At 38.5% G+C, this 24,872-nt stretch overlaps 1 protein-coding gene across 5 annotated transcripts in view; it reads right to left on the bottom strand.

The window, feature by feature from the left end:
• Positions 1-6,088: 6,088 nt before the first annotated feature.
• DROSHA (drosha ribonuclease III) overlaps positions 6,089-24,872 on the bottom strand; it is a 76,300-nt gene continuing 57,516 nt past the window's right edge. For 3 of the 5 annotated variants that reach the window (XM_075142505.1, XM_075142503.1, XM_075142507.1), the window contains 10 exons: positions 23,335-23,405; positions 22,193-22,237; positions 19,010-19,167; positions 18,051-18,156; positions 13,713-13,854; positions 12,649-12,731; positions 12,432-12,535; positions 10,279-10,371; positions 9,433-9,479; positions 6,089-6,531 (listed from right to left, as the gene is read on the bottom strand). In XM_075142505.1, coding sequence (XP_074998606.1) covers positions 6,401-6,531; positions 9,433-9,479; positions 10,279-10,371; positions 12,432-12,535; positions 12,649-12,731; positions 13,713-13,854; positions 18,051-18,156; positions 19,010-19,167; positions 22,193-22,237; positions 23,335-23,405 — 980 coding nt within the window. In that variant the 3' untranslated portion in view covers positions 6,089-6,400. Of the gene's footprint in view, positions 6,532-9,432; positions 9,480-10,278; positions 10,372-12,431; positions 12,558-12,648; positions 12,732-13,712; positions 13,855-18,050; positions 18,157-18,727; positions 18,905-19,009; positions 19,168-22,192; positions 22,238-23,334; positions 23,406-24,872 lie in introns of those variants that run through there. The other 2 variants (XR_012672445.1, XM_075142506.1) reach the window with 2 other exon arrangements.

The raw sequence follows: 24,872 nt of genomic DNA on the forward strand, positions 1-24,872 counted from the left end.
TGGGGTCCCATGGGTTCCCATGACCACCATCCCCATCTTTAAATAAAGTAACAAGCTACCTCCAGTGACACTCACTCACCCATCACTGCTGCATCACTTGTGGACCACCGATGTATGAGCTTCTGCCACCAGTAAAAGTTCACCATTTGTCAGCTCAAGAGCCTGTCCTCTGCTAGTGGATTACTTTTGAAATGTCTGCTATAAGTGGAAGTTTTTATTTATTTCTTTACTTTTTCTAAAAATGTGCACACGCAACACACTGTTTGGGCTCTGGCTTCTCATAGTAGAGTCCCCAATTTTAGAGACCTTCTCGATCATTGTTTCCCAAGACTCCGCAGGAAAAAGGGATGAGGTGACAGCACCCAGTCTGCACACCCATGTTTTCTTTTTCTCCCTCAAAGACACTCTCAGGCATGGGAAGAGAAATGTAGCAGGCTTTCAAAGAAAAGAAGATACTTAATCCACAGACTGAGGCATCCACTGGATGAGGCATCATTGCCCTACCACAGACCTCCTGAATCCTGGACCCAAGGGACAATTTCGTCCTTGTTTTCATGTCCCAGCAACAGAATAAATAGCCCTTATTGCCTCCACTCAGGTGCTGTGAAGAGCAACAGAACCACATGCTTGAGGCATTCAGGTATGACTGTATTGCAAGTCACAGGTATACGATTTATATATTCACGAAAGATTTTGACAAAGGGAAATATACCTAGTTAGTGAGGTTTTGAGTGTAATTTGGTGCCATCTTTGTAATATGTAGCAAGCAGGTAAAGAAAAAGGCCTCTGAGGTAACTTGCTCCCTGACGGGTAAGGAAATCGGAGTGGCTGGAGCAGGTAACCTGTTTCATCTTAGGACCCCAGAAAGAATCTGTGAAATTTGAGGGTACCTGAAAAAACAGGCATGGAAACAAAAAATCCAGGAGAGTTGGAGAAGATACGCGCTCTTTTCTTTCTTGTCTTTGAGCAGCCATTTTCTTTTGACTTTTTAAAAACAAGGGAGATATTTCCTTCAATTTTTCTTGACAGACTCAGCCTACCTGTTCTGGCCAATGCACTCGGCTGCAGCTGCGGGGTCAGCCCCTCTGACTGCACCGCTTTCGTCACCCCCTGGCAGATCTTCCAGCATGCTGACACCAGCCAGTGCACTCCAGCCAGCCGTGCTCCTGTCCCTCAGCTCACTACCTCCCAGGTCAAGAATGCACCTACGAGCAGAAAGCACAGACAAAAGAGCCTGAGATGGTCTTCTGCAAGCTTCAGAGTTGCTCTAGCTGAGCAACTCACTGCAAAAGCAATGAGGTAGGCTACCATGAAGAGCAGAAAATAAGGAAAACAAAACAAGACCAGTGCGAAGTCACTGACCAATATTTCCTTCTACAGAGAACTGCTTTAAAAGAGGAATCCAGAGAAACACTAAGGAGATGCGATGGATGGTCTTACCTAGCATTTCATTGCTAAGTAGACGTAGTATGCCCATAAACATGAACAATTTGCTAAGAAACTCACCATCTGTAACTCAAGCTGGGAACACAAAATACATCAGAATATGAGGCAAGGGAAAGTAATGAAATATTTTAAAAAGGCCATCTCACTAAAATAAAAATCTCCACCTTGCCTATAATTTGAAGTGACCAGTACACCTCCACATTTCCAATCCATTTTAATCAGCATCTTCATACAAAGAGAAATTACATCTTCAAAATACAAGGAGTTAGCCTATTTTTCAGTGGTAGATGGTCTAATGAGCAGTTCTGCAATAAGAATAAATGAATGTATCCATGACAGATGAGAGATTCAATTCCCTGCTCCACCTACCATATTGTTATGGCAATTTTTAGTTTTTGTTAGTGTAATAAGTAAATGCAAGTTCATTATGCAGCCACCAGTTTATTTTGCAGCTGCTTTCCAGGCCATTCACCATATTTGCTTAACTATGATTGAAAGAACAGACAGCAGAATCCAGAACACCTGTCCCCAGACACCAGGGCTTACTGGCGAAGAATAATTACCAGCAACCAATGATGGGACATGTCACATCTCTTTCTGAGCCTATTCACAGTAAGATGTCAGTCATTCCAAGAGCTAAACATTGCAGGGAACAGAAGACAGCAGAGCACTCTTCAACTACAAGTTTTCACTACGCTTCAAGGAACAAAACAGGAACCATGTTCTGATTATTCCCCATTTAGACAAAACTATTTCAAATGCTCAATGACAAATACATAACCTGTGAGGGGAGAGGGGAGAAGCAGGGTGGGATGTATGGGTCACAGAAATTTCTGTCACGATACCATCCCCACGAAAGTCAATGCACAATGTACAATGTAGACGATCAACTCCCTAAGCTCTTACTCTTGTAACGCTCTTACAGGGCGTTACAAACTTCCACCAAACAGAAACTTTTTACAAGTGAACTGCTTACTTCATTTAAATATGTGCCTGCATAATCAGAGTCTTTAAGTAGGGGGACAGGTGATCAGGATTAGCCTTTTGATCTTTCCAAATTGTTTTAGCAAGTAACACCTATGCCTGAAGTGTTTTCTGGAAAATTTTATTAGCAACAATGTTTACAACAGTCTTCGAGACCAAGGTTCTCTTAGTATCTTACAGAAATAATCTTACAGAAACTGAAATTTTACAAAGCAAACTTAGGCTCTGCAAATAACAGTGATGAATTTTATGTAAATTCAATTAAAATTCCTAATCAAATGAGCTACAATTCTATTCAATGCTTTGAACATACGCACATTAAAAAAAAAAGAAAAAAAAAGAAAAAAAAAGTGCTTTCACAGGATCTGCTGGATCCACACAGATCTCAGTCTTGTTCTTCGTTCATCTACTTGTACCCAAATCAAGTCAATGGATCTTGTATGACAACCTCTAGATCAGAAGAGATCAGGCTCTGGAGCAATTAAAAAAGGGCCTTACTTTACCAATAAGCCAGAGGCACCTTCACATTTCCAAAAAAGCAGCCATAGTTGCCTAGTTATAGAATACAGCTGTTCCATTGATTAACATGAGCTCAGTAATAATTTTTCCCAAATTTAAGGCAACTTAAAAAAACAACTTTCTCGCCTTAGTGTTGTCGTGGTTTAACCTGGCAGGCAGCCAAATACCACGCAGCCGCTTGCTCACTACCCCCCGCCGGTGAGGCGGGGAGAGAATCGGAAGGGTGAGAGTGAGAAAAACTCATGGGTTGAGATAAAGACAGTTTAATAGAACAGAAAAGGGAAAATAATAATGATAGAATATACAAAGTGAGTGATGCACAATGCAATTGCTCACCACCCGCGCTGACCGATAACCAAGTAGCGATTGCTACTTCCTGGATCACGCCTACCGTTCATATACTGAGCATGACGTCACATGGTATGGAATACCCCGTTGGCCAGCTGTCCCGGCTATGCTCTCTCCCATCTCATGTACCCAGCTCAGTCAGTAGGCATGGGAGCTGTCCTTGGACTAGGAGGGCACTTAGCAACAACCGAAAACATCAGTGTGTTATCAACATTCTCCTCCTACTAAATCCAAAACACAGCACTAGGAAGAAATTTAACCCTATCCCAGCCAAAACCAGGACAAGTGTGTGTTATAAAACACTGCGCTCACATTACACATTCTATGCATCTCCTTAAATTATCAGAAACATTCACAGCCACTGGTTTTAGACAGTGCATACACAGAAAAACACTGCTGTTTTGATGTAGACAAAGGAAACATTAATTTCTTTACCATTTATTTTATTTTCTGCCCTCAAGACAAGGAAAACAAAACTTCTTCAGGCAATCTTCCCAGCCTATGCTTACACATGTGAAAAAAGGGAAAATAGGCCACTCATGGAAAAAATGGTTATCATCTACATTTTATTGAGGAAGACCTAAAATTCCTTAACTGTAATAATGGAATGCAGAAATTGTTTTAAAACTTTTGTTTGTTTTCAAGCAATTTCTGGGTCAAAGAAGAAAAGAGAACAGTTCTGGGTTCCTCCCCTCAAACAGCATATCTGATAAACTCAATCTATTTTTATGCAAATGTTTATGAATAAGCTTACAGTCTTATTACAGCTGAAAACTGAGATGATGTCTAGGAAGAATGAAAGTAATGTTAAATTATGAGCTAACAATTCCACTGGGGTACTCTGGTGATCTGGATATGATGAGAGAAATTTGCAAAGTAACCATACACCCGAAAATGAAGTCACTTCACATCTACTTGTTAAACACATGAATGTGGTCACAGTTAAGAGGGAAAAATAAAATAATGGTGTACACAATTACCCTTAACCCTCTACCAATGCACCATTTCAACTTACTGCTAGAAGCAGATGGGCAATTCTACAAAAGAATTTGAAATACAAAAGACTTGAGGGCAGGGGAGTTTTTGCTGCTTGCTCTTCAAGCCTGCTGCTGTGCAGAGACATTTCAGCTTTTTATTTAGAGATTGAAGCTATAAGGAGTTACAATCATATCTCAAAAGTCAAAGAACAGTAGCATCCAGCAGAGAGCAGCTCCTTGCCTATATCTTGCTGTTTTTATCACTTCCTTTATGTTTTAATGGTTTATTATCACTCTCTAAATTACAGAATGTGTTTGTTGGTTTTTTTTTCTCTCACCCTCTGAAATGGATTTAAAGCATCAACCCATTAAGAAAAGGCAATCATAGAAGCTGGAAGAAGTGAGGTAGTGCTGTGGGGTCAAGTTTTAAAAAAAAAACACATTTAAGTGCATCTCACATGTGTACAAAAATGTGCTTATGAAAATACACATATTGATTAGCTCAGAAGTGAAACTTCAGGAAGACGTTTGGGTAGTCTAAACTTTTCAGCTGCACTTGGGTCTACTTTGGCACCTGCAATAAAGTGCTTTCATATCCATGAAATTGATGCCCATTGCACACCTACAGAAAGGTGCTTCAGACAACCGCTGAATTAGTTGCTCAGCATAGTGTGGCCACTGGGCAAAAGTTTTCTTTCAGGAGTCTGTATGAATTCTTTGGGCCAGACTCATGCATCCACACTCATGAAGCTGCCTGGTATCTTATCACATACATCTGTGTTAGTTACATCAAAAAAGATGCATAAATAACTCACCAAAAAGGATCTGAAGCAGGAAGAAAATGCGCAGTTAAGGAAAATAAGACTGTTTCACTTGTATCTGTTTCACTTATCAGAAAAGAAAGATAAAGAAATGACTACACAGTATGTACTAAGTGACTGTTTTAACTCAGAAATCAGCGTAACAAAAATGAATGGCTTGAAGCGGGCAAATTAAAAGTACGAACAACGCATCAACATCTACAATGAAGCTGGTAGTCAGTGGGGAAAACCACCAACAGACACAGTGGATGTTCCACTTTCGGTACCATTCAGAGCTTTCATAGAAGAAACACCTGTCTGTCTAATACAAGCCACAGACACCAAAAATCAAGGAACCTAGGTGACTTAAAATTGTACGCCACCTTTGAACTACACCTTGGGGACAAATTCTGCCCTCCTTTGGATACAACCAGTTCTCAACGAACCTATCTGGAACAGCACCTGTATGGAGTTTCTAATACACCATTTGACTATTATGGTCACACTGGTATGTTCTGGACAAAGACAACAATTAAAGTAGACATCAGTTTGATAGAGCAAGAAGTTGAGAATGAAACTAAACTTGTAAACGTAAACTCAGTATATTCTCTAAGAAAAAAGTTGTCATTCTCTTGCTTCTTAACTACTTTTTTCCTTTTTCTTAGAGTTTTATAATACTGATTTAAAGACAAAAACCCCCAACCTTCCACTACACCTGTGTCACATTCCAGATGTGGAATTCACTGTTCAAAACAAAACCGAGTATCTCCTTTGCTTAAATTACTGTACCAGTTTCTGTAAAAGGACCTGAAGTTTATGGCTCAGGTTTAGCAGAATCAAGAAGTAAATTTAGCTGCAAAACGTAAGCTAGGTACATGCTTAATTGCTCTGCTGAATTAGTTTCTCATAATACTTTCCTCCTCCACAGCGGAATCCATGCAATAACTTTGCTGGTCACTGACAAAACAGTATTTGGACATAGGAGACAATTGTTAAATAGCTTTTCCTCCTACAGGCTTTTGAAATTAATACTTTATTACTTCATACAAGACAGTAAAAATAATAAAAATAATCCCACAACTTTTCATAAAAATTATAAGGATTTAAAAACAAATCTTATTAAAAAGCCAAACAAACTTTGCACTTAAAACCAAACTAAAGAAATACTACATATACACACACTTTTTAAAGAAGAGATTATGATTTTCTATTTGATATCAACAGGCACTCTTCATTCATCATCTGCAAGAAACTAGGTTAGATCTCCATAGGCCACAGTCAGAGTTATTAAGTAAGTAAATATGCCACTGTTTCTGTGCCCTCCTTTTATTTCCTTGCTTCTTCAGTCTCATCTGGTTCTCTCTCTTGATGCTCTCTTTCCCACCTCATTTCTTTCAACTCTTGTCTGTACTTCCGTTCAATGAACCGTTTCTGATGGGCCATCTGGGGAAAGTTATCTGACACAAGGAAAAATATTTTACATTAATAAACAAACTGATAACATAGAAAGCCTCAGCTCTTCTTCTTTTTTTTAAACATTGATGAGATTAGGGGTAGGGGGGAATAATGTTATTACCATTTTTACTCATTTATTTCTAATAATCCATAGTAAACCAAGGCTGTGTGTCATAAGGCTTTGGTTTCTTTATGATTTCCACATCTGTTTCTCCTGCTACAAAGCACTGCCAAATATAATACACTCACAAAAATAAAATATAAAATCCTGGTATAGCAACATGGCCAGGTATTACCTGGATTTTACATTCTGTTCCCTTAGCAACAGGTGGTCGATACTGAAAAACAAATGTGAGGCTACTGTCAATGCTGTCAGGGATTTTTGTCTTGTTCTCACTCCAAAAAGCATGAGCCATTGGTTCCAAGCATTGTACAGATGTTTCCATTAATATTATTATTATTTTAAACCATGCAGAATCTACTACATGCCCCACATTATGGCAGCGTTCCTAATGGGAAAGTAATAGTGTAGCAAAAGGGAATGCAGTAAAATCTGTTCTGAAAAAGTTAATGCTTGGCTATGTACCAGAATACAACCTCAGTGTAGTCTAAGAGCATGGATGAGTGAAGACTGGCTAAAACAGACTAGACAGGTGACGGAGAAATAGCTAGGGGGATGGATGCTTCTGATTTCAGACATTTGTCCATCGGCTGGTACGTAGGTACACTAGTTAAAACTGAGGCTGTTAAACTAGCTTGCATAATTGCTCTCAATTTAGTGCACAGCTGACAGAATATGATGTTTTCTGCATGACCAGGGTGCTGACATTCATCTGTGTCCCTGTGCTGCACAGACCTGCACCCTCCAGCTGGTCAGAAAACAAAGAGGTGGTAGAGTAAGTGGTGGTAAATCCTGCTGGGATCATACAGAGCTCTGGCTACCTATCTGTGTCTGACAGGAATGCAAAAGGTTACTACACTGACCTTCAAAGCCATAAAAAAATCTGGGAGATATCTTGGCAATGGACTGCTCTCTCTCTGTTTGGCTACCAAGAGAGAATTCAGCTGAGGCTCTTCAGGGAGGAGTCCCTTGGCACTAAGCACTTTCCTCCTCTTTCTGGGTCCCAGGCAGCACAGATTTGTTCAGCTAGAGAACATGGTGCAGAAGCCATGTAATCTGCAGGAGTTTGTGGTAGAGCAGAATGACTTGTTACTGCTTTGTTTTATTGGCCAGTGAAATTTGTGGCTTTTATTATATACTAAAGGAATAAAAGTTTTATTCATCAGTTATTTACAACTGGGGCATAGGAGGGTATATTTATTTACACCACAAAGCAATCTAAACAAAAGCAAATTGTTTTTAAATTGCTGCTGTTTTTAAAAACACTAGTGCTTTGTTTAATGGAGTTCTGTGATATTTTGTTGCTCATGTGCACCATAAAATGAAAATCGGATTTTCAGCACTGTGACGGTAACGTCATTCTTTAAGAACTCTGAAGAACTCAGCTTGGTAGCAACCTGTTTGTTTATAATCCATTTAATATGTTGAGAAAGGAATTTAGGCAATCAACTTATCATGGCTATTATATATATAAACAGGTACATGAAAATTACATTTACTTGAAGTTAATTATTTATGCATTAAAAAAAAGAAAAAACAAACCAAAAAACTCCACTCCACAAATATATACATACTAGAACAGGTACCCATAGGGGCTGTGGAGCCTCCATCCCTGGAGATAGTCAAAACTTGACTGGCAAGGCACTGAGAAACATGATTAACTTCAAAGTTGTCTCTGTTATGAGGGGTGGTTGGAGTAGAGACCTCTAGAGGTCTATGGTATTGAAACAAATACATATATCAGAAAAGAGCTGTGAAGTCCTTGGACTGATAGGAGATGAAGCTCACAGCTCTCTGAGTGGCAATACCATCACAAGAAAAAACACTCAAAGAAAACTTCAGTAACATTTTGTAGATATTCAGCAGAGAAGGGAAGTTACGTTTTTCTACTTGTCAAATTTACTGGTGGTGAGAAGTATATGCCTGGCAGATGGATATAAAAAAATTCTGAATTACAGGGATTCATTGCCTTCTGAAATTTTTAAGCCCTGGGATTTCCAGATACAGAGATAACAGATTAAAAACCTTTGGCATCTGAGGAACTGCATGTCTTTCCTTTGAATCAAATGCAAAAAATGTACCTCTCCATGTCCTTCTGAATAGAGAGCTTCTGCTGTACAAAATGCCTGTAATCTATTTGCTTACAGTACGTCCACACCTGGCACTTTAACTCAACTGACCGAAGTTCTTTCATATAACATGTTTGCATACACTCATTCCTTTCGTATCTGAGACTCCATTGCAATGAAGGACTGCTCCCATGCTGGCTATCCTGTGCATAATTTTGAGAGATGCATACACAGATTACTGGATCCTCAGCTGATATAAGCTGTTCTTAACAGATAAATATTGACTTATATTGGCTGGGGATCTGCCTGTTAGATTTTAACCTAATCTACTGTATAATCTGAGATCAAATTTTATTTTCTAAATTGGCAACTGAAAAGTAGTTTTCCTCCTCCCCTAAATTAGAGGATGAGACAACTACACCACCAGAGACTAAGCAGCCTTTTCCCATTGCATATTTAAGCACGGAAAATCTCAATGAGACTTCACTGCACAGGATTCCCTCTAAGTTGCCACTCTGCCACCCTGTTGGTATCATATTAACTTCACCTGTTACAAAATTGTCTTGAAGTACTAAAAGGAAAACTTGCTGCTCAGAAGCTGACAGCATAGATGTTCTGTTCAAATCTTATCCCCCACAAAACCTTCACCGCACCTTACTAAAGACCAAGGATGTAAACCATAAATTATTTTCTTTGTTGCCCAAACATCTTACATTTTTCAAGTGCGTCCATTGCAGCTCCCATTTCTGCTTGCTGAATACTGTGAAAGCCAAACAAAAACATGTTACATGAGATCTAAGTTGTACAGAATAAACTAAAGTTTCTGACAAAGTGGAACACTAGCTACTCTTCTGTAATAAAAGTCTTTGGATAACCAGTAGCTAGTAATTCCCAGAGTGTATGATATATCAGCCTTTCCATAAATATGTGAGCAATAGCACTACAGCTCCAGTAGAATATTTTTAAACTTAGATCAATAACACTAACAGAATATTCTAGTCCATTCTTTACTGAAGCATTTGCTTTTACTTGAGAGAAAAAAAGGAACAAAATCATAGAGGTGTGAATGCTATAAAACCAATGATATTTTTATAACCACCACCAGATTTGGTAGCAGAAAATAAGATGAGGTCTTGGCGTTCATGGTTGAAGTCTTTGCAACTTTAGAAACCATTCTAAAATGCCTAGAAGTAATAACATCAGAAAAAAAAACTGAGAGCCTTGCACCCTTAACTTGCCAGCTTAAGTTGGACAGTAATGCAGTAGCAAAGCCAAAAATAAAGTCACTATTTCCTGGAAGCTGTTCTGCAGTTTCTACTCTGAGAGCCACAAATGGGTTAGCATTGCTAGCCACCTTCACCAAAAAAGCTTAAGACCAACACTATACAGACGTTGAACCCTTCAGGTATTCCTGAGGCAGAAACTCAGAATAGCTTGAAGAAGGCTCTATAGCTTTCCTTTTCTAAGGTCAACCACACACTGGTCTATCTCCATGGCTAGTCATTTTGGACTCTGCCACACTCAAACTTTAACAGCATGTTTTTAATTTTTCACTATACCTTGGACCTTTTCCACATCCTATTCGTTCCCCTTTGAAGTAAACAGCTACTGTGTATGTCCTGGCATGAGACGGTCCCACTGTCTGCAAAGTCCTGAAATAAGAAAGATACGATTTATTCAAGCAGGAAGTATTAAAAACCAGAATCTGTTTGTGGCACATACATCACCAAGCTCTCAGTCTGGTCAATACATATAGTGGAATTAGTGGAAAGCATGGAGCAAGGGTTGAAAGATGCCTGTATAAATCACATTAACCCAGAGATTACCAGTACGGTGTGCCATAAAAAGGAGAAATTCACATAAAATACACCTTGTTTATATTGGTTATATTTATTCCTCCAAGTTCACTCAGGAGCACCATCTGAAAATTAAAACTTTAACCTATAAGCAAAAATGGAAACTACAACATGAAGTGCTTAAACACTGTGAAAACAGTTGTAATACAAGTCATATAAATTGTGTGTAGCTGTGCGATTGCAGATTGTCACACCAATATGATTATTGTGTGCACTAAAATTTTAGTCCCTGAGAGCTGTGCAGTTAGCAAGGTTTTAAAAGGACTTTATAATGAACATGGTAGCTCTCTACATACTGAATTATCACAGTACAAAGAAATTTTCCATCCGCTTTGAAAAGTTACAGTTTGTTACAAAACAAACTTTCAATTTGAGCTAAAGTTTAGGACATGCATCAACAACCATCTAAAGGGGAAAAAAGATAATTCCCTAGATATGCAATGAATTGCTTCTTCTGCTGTTTCTTCCTGCTGTCCCAAATCTCTCCCCACTGTCAGCTCAAGTTCTGTCCACTACCTTGTTTTTTTTTGGAAGAAGCACCGACTTCACATCAATTTTTAAAGTATCTAACTATAGTACTCTGCCTCTGTGTGCTGTGACAAGCGCAAATAAAACCCACCCCAAATTTAAAAGTAATAGTACTGACTGCAGCGAAACAGATAACACCAAGAAAAGGAATTTAACAAGATAATAGGAAGATAACAGCATATTACTAGCTCTAAGCTGTACTATAAAAATCAATTTATCATCACAGCAAAACAAAACAAACATTTGGTACTTGATACTCAGTGGGTTTTACAAGAATCAGGAATTGTTTCTTTTGTATTCATCTCCCTCACTCAAGACAAAGCTGTGAGCCCTCATACAGAGACAGAGTCGTCAGATTTGCAGAGCATCAGTTGCAGTGTTAAAGCGATCATATTTCTGAAGTGCACTGTTTGTCACTATAACTGAACTGCTACATTTCATTGAAAATTTTACTTCAGTAAATGTGACAAATACACTTAGACTTTCATTCTTCATACCTTTTTGATATAATAATCCCAACAACACAAGCCTTGAACTTTCATAGCCTTCATCTCTTCTTTCGTAACATTGCACCCATCCCTACATTAATTGAATGAATATGTATGCAATATACAATCTTAAGTTTATTATTGCCTCTTTGAAGCAGCTATTATGCTATTTTGCAACTGAAAGAGAGAAGGGAGATCCATCCCATCCAACTTCAGGTATCTAACTGAGGTGTACAAGTTAAGAGGTTCACTACCCTGATCTCTTCTATCACTAAATAGGAGGACATACATGGGCTGAACTGCACAGCAAAAATCTCCAAAATTCATGTTGCCCTTCAGTGCCTGACTCTGTGGATTAGAAACACAGCCTACAATCAGGATGCGTAACACAAAGCGCTTATTATGTTTGCATCATAATGTAGAGCGTAGAGAAACTTCATACTACGACTGAAACTAGAATGGAGGTATCTTGACTTCATATCCAAACAGCCATTGTTCCATTCTTTTCATTTAAAATACTGCTATTCCTTATGTTAAAAGAAGAACAAATATAGAATGATGCCAATGAAATACTCCATTCAAACATAAAAAATATATTTTTCCCGTGAAACTGTACGAGGTAGAATGCTTACTAATTCTTCCTTGTAATAGTTTAAAACACCTAAAGCTTGGAAAACGTTGGTTCAACATTTTCCATCTTCAGACAAAGAGAGACTGGAGGGCTTGGATAACTACAATAAAACCAAACTATGGGAAAAACATAGGGTGACTGATCACATCTTCCTCCATATACAAGAAAGGCTGATAACTAGCTTGTATCCATAAGATGTCAGTTCTTACTTGTAAAGGGGAATGTCTGGCTCTTTTCCTTCTGTCCTGAGAGTCAAGCAGCACTGTTGAAGCTGAGATTTAGGATCATTCCAGTCTTGATTTAAAATAAACTCCTGTAAGAAGATCACAAAGATGCTTTTATGATTGAGAGATTGTGGTAAGAGTCCAAAACACAATAATGTGTTAAAACATAGTGGCAGGAAAGTGGAAACCTGACTAGTCTTACCTTTAGCCGTGGAAAAAAGCATACATTCATGAAAGTGTGAACGTATTCCAAATCTTTATCAATGTACAGGGCAGCAATAAAGGCTGAGGGGAAAAAAAAAGAAGGTACTGTCACTCATCCAAGGAGAACGTTAATGGCTTGCGCTTTTCGAAACAAGTATCTCTGAGTGCTCTAAAGCCATATTCAATTATGTTTCACAGCAGTGATCTGATGAGGGTATTATTATCCTGCACACACAGGAAAAAATAAAGTTGACCAAGAGATTAAGTGACTTACCCAAATCCACTCAGTCATTTAAAGAGCTAGAAACAACACTCAGTTCCTAATCTCACATTTTAACCAGGAGGCCATGGATACTTACAAATAAATCACTACTGGGTACCATAAAAAAGTTTTAGATATAAATCGCTCCCGTTTGTGTGCAATTTTCAATTGCTAAGAGGATTTGGCAAAAGCCAAAGGGTCTGAATGACTCACAAAATACATCAAAATATACATGACACAGATTAACTTTCTTTGCAGAATATTTATCACTGTTCCCACTTTCTTTGGAAAGAAGGTAGCACAAACTTTCGTAAGAGGACTGAAAAGAATTTCATTTCAATGTAGCTTTCCCTCTTGTGGAATGACCATTTTGAAACCTCCTAAAATACAGTCAAATGAACCATAGAAACATTCACCTGCTGAAGGAACTACTTTATCTTCCAGTAGTGACAAGAACATATTAATGAAACATTGAAACTGCTGTTAAATAGCTCAACTCGGAATACAAGCTTTAACTTTCTAGACATGCTTTTGACCTGGCCACCGTGACCCCTCAATTTCTAAGCCTACAACTTTGTGTCTGCAATTACACCTCCTTCATGCTTTCATACAGACTTCAAAAATGTAAGCTAGTGTTCAAAAATCTGTCTTTCAGAGGTATAGGCATAATTCACTCGAAAACCTGAATATACATTTTTAATAGTGATTTGGGGGATTTCTAATGGCTTTCTTAAACAAGCCCCAAGGAAAAAGAAGTTACTAAAAAGAAGTACTAAGCTGTTATAACCAAATTAACTCACATTCCAAGAGATCAGCCAAAGTCTTAGTTCGAAGAGCTACAGGTCTTTTTGTCTTGTCATTAGTGATGGCAAATTCTTGCATACCCAGCTCTTCTGCCACCTTGGCCTGTGTCCTGTTGTTCACCAAAGAACTTCTCAACAGCTGCAATAGAAAGAAATTAGCAATGCCAAACTATAAAAGGTAGGGAGAACTGAGGAAAAAAAGTTACTTTTATCCTTGTAGCCTCTCACTTCTCTCAGTTTACTGACATTTTGTTTCAGCACGCCTCAAATGATTTACATAAACACACACTCATTCTTTCTACTGCTGCTTTTTCCTTCTGTTTCAATTCTTCTCACCAAATTTTATTTATTCTATGGACACATTACTTCTGTAGACATGTCTTGCATTTAAAATGACTGTTTGCGAGCTTCTTTGCAATCATATACCATCTCTTCAGCAGTCCTGTACTTTTTCAGCTAATCTGCATTTTTCTAGTTTAAGTAATACACAGTTATATACATTTTTCCACATAAAGTATAAACATACAATATTCTGGAGTCTATAGAGCAGTCCCCAGTGTCCACTAAGTAAGAAATAAACAGGCAGTAATTAAAACAAATGCACATTAAAACAAGACAGTCTAGTGTTTCAAAACAAGCAGATGAGGAAGCTGCTCCATTCATTTGGCCAGAGAAGAAAATACATAGCCAGACAGCCTGTATGTACTCTTTGCTCTACTGAAGGCAGTATAGATGAACCGATGCATGCCTGACAAAGATCCAGCTCTAACATTTTCAATGTATGACAATGTCCAGGACATCTGGTTCTCCAGCAGAGTTCCCTGAAGTGTTTAACCCAGGCTCTAGGCAGATTGCTTAAACCTCATAACAGCTTAAAGAAGTATTTTGGAATTTTAAATTTTCATACAATTTTCTGAACCCCTGGCATTGTGTGGTTTAACCCCAGTCGGCAACTAAGTACCACACAGCTGCCTGCTCACGCTCCCCTGCACCCCCGGTGGGATGGGGGAGAGAATTGGAAAAAAAAGTAAAACCCATGGGTTGAGATACAGGCAGTTTAACAGGACAGCAAAGGAAGAGAAAATAATAATAATGATAAAAGAATATCCGAAAGAAGTGATGCACAATGCAATTGCTCACCACCCGCCGACCGATGCCCAGCCCGTCCCCGAGCAGCAATCGCTGCCCCCTGGCCAACTCCCCCCAGTTTATATGCTGAGCATGACGTCATATGGTATGGAATATCCCCTTGGCCAGCTGGGGTCAGCTGTCCTGGCTGTGCCCCCTCCCAGCTTCTTGTGCACCTCCAGCCTTCTCCATCAGTAGAGCATGAGAAGCTGAAAAGTCCTTGACTTAGTGTAAGCACTACTTAGCCACAACTAAAACATCAGTGTGTTATCATCATTATTCTCATACTAAATCCAAAACACAGCACTATACCGGCTACTAGGAAGAAAATTAACTCTAGCTCAGCCGAAACCAGAACACCTGGCTAAGGTGAGCTTTTCTCCTGTTTGTTTGCTTTTCTGCTTTAAATGAAACAGCATTAATTTAAGAAGTTAGGGATATTATGGGAGGTGGGGGTGGGAGGGAAAGAATGTCTCTCTTTTCCACTGTCTATATGTAATCTAGAGTTGAGAAGCTGCATGCACATTTTTTCTCTCTTTGTCTTCCATGTCACATTTGCTCAGCTTATTAGATCCAAGTTATATGCTACCTGGCTCCAGCATGTCAACTGAGCTTATGAAAATCAAGATTTATTTGCTGCACTTGATACTTCATCTCTGACAACAGATAAATAAAGAACAGTATGTTCATAATTTGTTTGGCAATGATGTATGAAGCAGATACTCACAACTTGATCTTCATAAACTAGGCAGACTGCAGATAGGATTATTACCTGCCTCCCTAACCTCTGCTTAAACTCATCTTCTACTTGTTCCTTTCCAAAATTCTTTCCTTTCATGTCCTTAAGATAAATAAACAATACTTTCCCCAACAAAATCCCAAGCAGGATATGCAACCTACGAGACAGAAGCGCAGTATCATGTGACAAAAATCTGTTTCTTGTAATGAGAGAAGAAGGATCTCTTTTGCTGTGTTTGCAGAGTATTTATTTTGATGGGACCCGTAATCATGATTAGTAGTATCTTAAAACAAAGAGCAACATATACACTACACAGTGAATTAGAGATGGAAAAAATCCTTCTAGCACTATGGTTATCAACTTGCTCCGTATTAGAATTTGCCTTCTCTAAAAGTGTGATCTAGCAAGCAACTCAATTCCCCTTAACAATACGGGGAAGACATGGTACCTGTGCCTTCCCAGCAACTTTTTTAGAGCTAGTCTCCACTCTGGCAACACACAGCCTGCATCATTGCAGACGTTGTAACATGTGACAGACGCTCAACTGGAGCTTAACTTTAATTACAAAGCCATTTTTTTTTATTCTTCCATCTTCACACAGCATACAGTACGACTGTAGCACAAGCCAGTACTGGAGAAGCTGTATCTTCCAACAGCCAACAAAATTTCATGCTCTTTTTTCGCAGATCACTTGGCTATCTCAAAATATGTAGAGAAGACTATGTTCTCCTTTCTTTTTCTTAAATACAGTTAATTTACAGATGTCTCTCCACAAGTAATCACTATACACTGGGAAGCCACTGCATTGCCAGTCAAGTGGAATCTTCCCATCCTTCACCAAAATTGTCCTCAACACTACAGACACCATTCAGCTTGATGTTCCGTTATTACTTTGAATGTAAGTGTGTTTCCAGATAACAGGAGAAAGAGCTCAGTGTTTGCTGTTTCTCTTCAGATCCCACATCATCAGTCTCCTTCCTCACACATCTCATTTCATTTGTCCTCAAATTTAAAAACATTCAAGACAATTTTCTCTTTCACTGCATGCGCACCCCCAGAATTGAAATTTTATTCTAGGCATTGCCTGCTTCTCCATATCTTAATGTGTTTTCAGCATCCATTCCACTCTTTGCAGTTTCCTCTACAAACTTGGACTGTGCAACTTGTTCTACTTGCCAACTGACTAATCATTAAATTAAGCAACACATAGACGTTCTGATCATTGTTCTGAGTATTTACACCCATTAAGAGCAACACTTCCTGCCAAATAGTTCTTGAAAGATTATCTTACTATAACAACACTGATGCCTACATTCTTAAAAGTCACCCACAGAGAAAAAAATCCCCACCAATCTTGGATTTCTGCCTTATGGTTTTGTTTCTCTGAAGAATTAATATGACAAGGCTCTTCCCCTTTTAACTTCTACTTCAAAAGTTCAGGCTTTATCTACTCTGTCTCCTGCATGGTGCAGAAGAATCCATACAAATGTAAACGAAACTTAAGAACTGGTGAAGAAAAATTAAAATTACTTTTAGTCAGAGCATGTACTTTTTTTCTTGTAAACAGCTTTAGCCCAAAAGACCCAAGAAGCATATTCTTGAAAACACATTGCCTGCCAGAGACTAGGATCACCATCCCTTTATTGATTTGAGAAAACCACTCTGAGTAGCTAAGAAACATACAGTGCTACTTCCTAATTTTAAATAGAAGACTCGACTTATATTCCTGATATATGTATCGCTTTTTTATTCTAGTCAAGACTTGAAAACTAAGAAAAATTTAGTAAGACTAAGAAAATTTCTTCCTCACAAATAAAGCCACAAATGTCTAGCTGCAGTACTAAATGAATCAATCAGGAAAAAACACTACAGATACTACCACCCTATGTTTAAAGTACTGTAAATTGCTGAAAGATCCCCAAACTGGGTTGTTCAGAGCCCAGATAAGAGAGGTTGAAAGGCTACAGTAATCAACAACAGATGACTATAACAATAGTAAAATTAAATTCAAAAACTACCACAGGAGTTCTGGATTGAAGACAACAGGAAAACCAGATTAAAATAGATTGTAAAAACTTCTTATCAGAAAACATAGCTCTGTCTGGTTGCAGGTTCAACAGTCTAGAAGTCATGAATAAAAAAAAATTCATGTGATGTGCCTATTTAAATAAATGGTTTAAGACACCCATCTTTAAACAAGAACTAGTCTTATCTCCCAATCTCATCACTGACATCCTTAAAATTATTGATCCATTTCACAGACAGAACAAAAATTATTGCACTGGGCTCATAAATCATCATTTCCTATTCATTGCAGTGCTCATGACTTAAAATTAACAAAGCCTTATTAAGAGCAGTGGTTGCTTCTTTTATTAATCAAATCCAGAATAATTCACTAGCTGCTCCCATAATTTCAGTCTCCATCCCACTCTTGCTCTTCCGGAGAGCATGATTGATGGCAGTCTTACCGTTAAGTGCCCTTCATGATGATCGGGGAAATGTATGAATAAATACTCTGTGGCTACCAACTGCATTATGGAGTCACCCAGGAATTCCATCCTCTGGTTGTGGCCTCTGAAAAATGAGACATCAATGCAGCAAAATCAATAAGCACTCAGGGAGGCAAAAACAAAACCAGCATGCACACACAAATTAAAATAAAGAGTGATCTGAAAGTGAGCCTCGCTCATTTCCAAATGCATTTAAGACAATTTTCCAGTGTTAACCAGGTGAGATGAAAACACAGTTCATTACTCTTGTAACAACAACTTTCAGGAAGAAAGCAAATCAGGGTAGCTACATATAAATACAATTATTAGATCACAGATCTGGGACTAATTGAAGGAGAAGAGCAGTTGACATCAAGTCTGTAATGGTATAAGGTCTCTACCTGCAACTTCTTATAAGAAAGTGAACTAATGAATGCAATGACTTCAATAGAGAAAAAGGTCTGTCCGTTCACAAGAAATAAATGGCTCAGGGTTTAAACCTGTGTGAGATCCTGGACTGGGTAACTACTGGTATGGCTCTACCGTTTGCTTTAAAACGGGGCCTGGCAGCTCTACACACTACAGAACACAAGGGCTGCACTTGGACCAAAGAGCATGCTTTCACTTCTTTCCTCTGCCCAAATGTACCACCAAGTATGTTTTGCTACTGTCTCAGGAGTGATGTGCAAATATCAATGGTGCGGGAAGCTCAGAAGAAACACCGGGATGGCTAACATCTTCTGCAGTCTTTCCCAGGGTATCCACTACTGACTACTGTCAGAGACGGGATACTGAGCCAGGCGGACTTGCGAACATAGCTGCTCTATTCTCTTCTGGAGAACAGATATAACATCTAGAGTTGGTCTACAAATAAAGCGATTTGGGATACTAACAGAAGGACCAACAGAGCTACATGAGGACTCTTGCTGTGTACTCACAGAGTCAGATGGTTAAAGCCTACTGTCCTCAGAGTGAATGCACGTGCTAAAAGCCGAACATGAGTAAAGATGACTCCAATCGCGTCCTCAAACTCTGTAAGCTTCTGAAGAACTGGAGAGGTCTCGATGAGTTGCCTGTCAGTATTGGACTCCTGCAGCTGTAAATAAAATGACATGCAAACAATGACAAACTGACACTGTTTTAGAACTTTTCAGAGAAAAGCAAGCCTTCTGTAAACCAAGGGCAAAGAATACAGTGAACAAGTCGTTCTATGGACAGCTGAACTGAGAAAACCCAGTTTCCTCTGGCTTTTTGTCTTGGATAATTACCACTCAAAGAAGATGTGAGCTCTGATGTACGCTTTTTTAACAGTTGAGGCATTTATAACACATTGCTTATATGATCTCGTCTCTACATGTGGATAGCACGGGCTACTTATTTTCACAAAACATGTAAAATTGTACGTGTCTGAGTTTTCTAATATTATCACATTGTTTGCAACAGATTCAAAAATTATTAGAATAGGGCTGGCAGACTGACAGCATGTCAAGATGAGACAAAAACCAAATCTATTTCTCCCGCTTTCCTTCACTATCAAAAATCAAGAATAAATACCTAGTATATGAAATTCAAAAGGGCACAATAACACAAGAAAATTAAAATTATCACTTTGGGTCAGTATCTTTTCTTATCAGTTTCTTGTCTGATGTTCTTGATGTGGTGACACTGTTAAATGGCTTTCTGGAGCTGGGAAATGGCTTAGGCATTTGCTCTGGCCACTCTGGGCATCCCTCTTGTATAGCAATGCCTCAGAGGAGGAATCATCCAGATGAGGATGCCTAAGTAAGTAGGCACAGTAAGTAAGATTAGCCACAGTTTTTTAAAGTGGCATTAAGATCTTTTTTGGTTTGTTGCCTGTCCCTTTTCTATTAATTGATTACATTCAGTTTGACTTTTTCCTTAAAATTACGGAGCTTTCAGCTGACATTTTCATAGAACTACATATCCCAGCACCAAAATCCTACCTTTGCGTGATAACGGTCAGTCTGAAGTTCAGTTGCATGTGGAGCTGAGACTGCTTTTTGCTTCCTCATGCACAGTTCTTTATATTTACCTACACAGAATTTCATCTGCTTTTCTACTCCACAGTTATTCACTCTTGCATTCTTGCAATCAGACTGCAATTCTTCACCCTGCTGTTGTCCTTGCTACCCTGAATAATTTGGTATTGTCAACAAAGCGCCACCTCACTGCTCATCCTCTTCCCTAAGCTGTCGATGAAAACAGCCTGTACTTCAGCAAAGATCCCTAGGGAAATCTGCCAGTGATCTCCATCCCTTGTAAGATGTGGTCATTCCACTCCTGTTCTCCATTTCTTATGTTTCGGCCATTCCTTTAAATCTTGTAAGGACTGACAGTATTCACTGGAGTTGCTTTTTTTTTTTTCCCTTCCTTTTTTTTTTTTTAAACACATTTCTAAAAGCCTTTCGTGAGTGCCTTTCCAACAGCCTCTTAGGAAGCCCAGCAGACAGTATCATCTGCATCATCACATGCTTTTTTGTCTCCTCTAAAATCTCCCATTCATTTGTGAGGCAGGACTTGTCTTTACAAGTTGACTCTTTCTAAAGAGACCACATTTATCCAGTGATCACTAATTATTCTTTTCATCACTAATTCTACTGACTTGACTACTGCCAAATAACAGGGTTACAGGCCTTCAGTTCTGTATATCTTACACAGAGCTTTTTTTTTTTTTTTAATTGGCATTTCATTTGCCATATTGTTACGGTGACTTTTAATAATTTTTAAAATTTTCAGGCTAGCTGTGCCCAAAGGCCAAGCTGAGCAGCCTGTGTTTCCCCTACTGGTAAGCAGAGAGCTAGGATGGCTTCTGGGAAATGGAAGAAAATAGATTTTCATCACACAAGTTAAAGCAGTAGCAAGAAATGATAAACTGCATATACTGACTGTCTCCAATCTCTACGTAGAGTCCAAGTCTTCTTTGAGAAAGAAGAGATAAAGAGGTTAAAATAAAATAAAGTAAGAGAAAAGAAAGAAATCTAGAATAAGAATAACTTTCTCGGGAGCTTGTGCCACCATGCAATGCTGGTGGTGAATCTCAAAAGTTTATCTTCCCAGTAAGACTCTCTTCTATTTACACTCACAGAGAGTTGGTTGTAAAAAACACTTCATGTGCACTGATTTGTTGCTGAAGATTTTGTCTATGTACCCATTGCAAAATCCATACAAATATATGAGACATTTCAGATGGAGGCCTCAAAGTGACCTTCTGCTGGAAGGGTGTGCTCATAAAAAGTTTCAAAGGAGTCAAACTGACTGTACAAAACATCAGAGGTTTGATTGGACAAAAGAAACCTCTCAGATGTTCGTACGATCCTGAACATCTTACTAACTGATCGGATGACAATTGGAATACAGCTATTTTTGCAGCACCCCCGCACACTTGGAAAATGCTACCATGTTTGCCGTGAAGACAAGGAGCTACAGTGCAGAGAGGCTCTGTGACTTGCTCTAGGTCTCCCCCAGAATTCAGTCAGGGAACAAGGACTGGGAAACCGTTCTCCCAACTTCCAGCCTTATGAACTAACAACTTGTGAACTTGTATCCTCCAATACATGGAGGATAAATTAGCCTTCAGACACCTTCATAATTTCAGTGTTTACTTGGTATTAAAGCTACTGGAACCACTGAAACAACCATGCTATCATTGAGCGCACACACACACACAAAAAAAAATTCAGAATTGCACTCTTATTCCATTCAACTAATGTGCCTTCCTACTATTAAGGTTTCAATCTTAATTTCAGGTTAACAAAATATGTACCTAGATTGTTTCTGTACCCTTTTTCCCCCAACTTCGAGAAGATGAACAAGCCGCCGCCAAAATCTTACCTCTCACTGGATTTACTGTATGAGAAACACAGTTGTATATCAAACATGAGCCAAGGAAAGGTGAATGATTAATCCTCAGAGAGGCAGAGACTCATTATTTATTTAAAAAAAAAACAAAAACAAAAACAGACACAAAGGGAAATATATATACTCCTTTGGCTACTTTTTAGCACAATTTCTGAGATGTCATTACAACGGAAACCTATGGAAAAGCATCCCTGAAAATAAAACAGGGCTATGAAATTTATTACAGAAAGGGATACACTTACTTGGAGTGGGTGTAGTGGATAATTAAGCCATACATCCCGCAGGTCCTGCAAACATTGAGAGATGCCTTTAATGCTCAAGGGAGTCATTTAACAAATTCCACAGTACTAAATAAAATGTCATTACTTGAAATACTGAACTATTTCAGATGCTGGCTCTGCTTATTGCAAATTCAATAGTGCTGGCAAACTAATTTTTAAAATCATGTATTTGCTGTTCAAACTGCCCTGTAGTTCTCCCAATTAGCTTGTGTCAAAGAGGTGGAAAAATCCTTGAACCAAATAAAAAGTGGTTAAAGGAAAAAAAAAACAGATTTGTTTAAGCCTCAGGACTAACTTTATTTGCAAGTACTCCTCAGTAGCAAGTTTGACTTCACCAAAGGCAAGGACTAAAAAAGAAAAAAAAAAAAATTTATTTTCTTCTATTTCATACAGGCTTCCTTCACTACAGGCACTGAGCAGCAAATAAACACTGAGTTACAATAGGCTTCAAAATACCTTTATTTCTAACAAGCTTTGTCATTTCACAGACTCAGAGACTTTCAAGAAGGAAAAGACTGTATAATTCATCCCCTCACCACTGCCACATGTATTGTCCCAGCAGTATATACTGGTTACTTTCCTTAGCCATTATATGGGATAAATTCCAACTAACAGTGTTCTAAGACACAGTATGCAAGATTAGATCAGACTTTTATTATGCAACTGGGTAAATGCTGGATGAAATCCCCTGCATTTTTTTCAAAGATATGTTTAAAACTTTTAGGGGTGGGAGGATTTAACTCATGAAACAGGAATAGTCGCTCTACATGTGCATCATTTCCCCAAAGCACGCCGCCTGGATCCACAGCACCCATTTCTGTTGTTAGAGCAGCACTTTGAATGGAAGTCTGCTGGTTTCCCACATCACCCGCCCTTCCCTAAGCCAACCAACAAAGAGCACACCTGAGAAAACACTGTACTTTTTTTGCCTGAAGCAGTGCAGCTTGCTGTCCTAAACACGTTATGCTACATTCCGTTTCCAAGAACTAAGTACAACAGGTGTATTCCTGTTCATTTGTGATTCTCAAGTAAAACAATGGACAAGAAAGCATGCCTTCAGTTATTTTTAAAATGGAAATCAAATCATATAAATACATAAATACCTTGTCATTGAAGAGTAAACGCCCAAATAATTGTTTTGCTTCTTCTAGGCTCCCTTCTAGATAAACAGCTCCTACATGAGGGGACCAATATGTCAAAGGCCAATAACGCATTAGTATTTAGAAAATTACTAAGCACAGGAAAGTCAAAGATCTCTGCCTTCTTCATCTCCATTACATTTATTTTTTAAAAGCATGCATTCTGTAGTAATACCTAATTTTTTGAGAAAGTCAAAGCATGTTAAACACCAACATAAATCAATGGTCATAAAATGCACAGAAAAACCTGAAATATTTAAATCAGTGATAGAAAATTATACATCCAAAGAGCAAAGTTTAAACAAATTAGGCTAGAAGCAATTTATTTCTAAAAGTAGTTTCCAGTGATCAGCTAACTATACCATACACATAGATAGTGAAAGCTGTGAAATACATTTCAATAGCTAGCAAACAATTTTTATTTATTCTGTACTTTCAACAACATTACATTCTGCAATATAAATGATGTATCAGGACTATTCCAAACCTCAGTGTCTCCCCAATATCACAATAATACGTTGTCTGAACTCTGCATCTCTCAATTTCTGGAGATTATGCTACTTTTTTTTTTTTTTTAATAAACTGCATATACAGTCCTCACTAGCCCTCCACATGCCCATTAGTAACAAGCTCTGCAAAACTTGTGCTAGCATATTGTATTTTTTGTGTGTATCATATACACTCTGTATCTGCACAGGCACTTCATAAATTCAGTATCAACATTTTGTCCTTTGATACTATTTACAGGAGGGCTTCTGAAAAGCTCAAACTCGTTCTTGTAAGCACATCTGTACAAAAGCAAAGGGAACACACAGCTACATGAAGAACACAGAGAAAGGGAGTTGATGTACCCACATACAGGGAGAACATGGTTTGCCTTGCTGTGTCTTTCCCCTCTCTTCCCTTTTAATTCCTCACTAGGTCAACTACTTTCTTTGGACTTTTTGGAGAACAGTTTGGGGGTTTAGAAGACTATCTTGCCAGAGGCATATTATGAGAGCACAGAATTTCAACCAGGTCCTAAGCAGCCTGCTTATACTTTTGGTTTTTATTTTCATCACAGGGAAGAAGCACGAGACTGTTACAAAGGTTCCCAAGTAGGAGCTCCAGACCCCACATATACTTTTATAGTCCCTTAACAAGCTCCCAGATTTTAGCTATGGCCCTGACAAAATCTTATTGCTCAATTAACTTTGTGAACAACTTTGTATTGGAGGTTAAGCAGCAAGCCAGCTCTCTTAGCAAATCTCAATGCTTGCCAAACAGTGCTCATCATTACATCCTAGACAAGCTGAAGTATATGAACAAAGCCACAGATACATATCTAGCATTTCTTTTCTGTTTGTTTTTTATTTTAAAATTAAAGATCAAAGCACTTATCGAAAGCAAAATAGAGTTAAAAAGAAAACTCTTATTTCTTGATAAGACGAAATGCAATTTGGCCCAAGGCAGAATCTACAGAACTGTTGACATCTAAGCCAACTATGATCTATTTTGCAAAG

This window comes from Calonectris borealis, chromosome 2 (genome assembly GCF_964195595.1).
Source record: "Calonectris borealis chromosome 2, bCalBor7.hap1.2, whole genome shotgun sequence".
Lineage (NCBI taxonomy): Eukaryota > Metazoa > Chordata > Aves > Procellariiformes > Procellariidae > Calonectris > Calonectris borealis.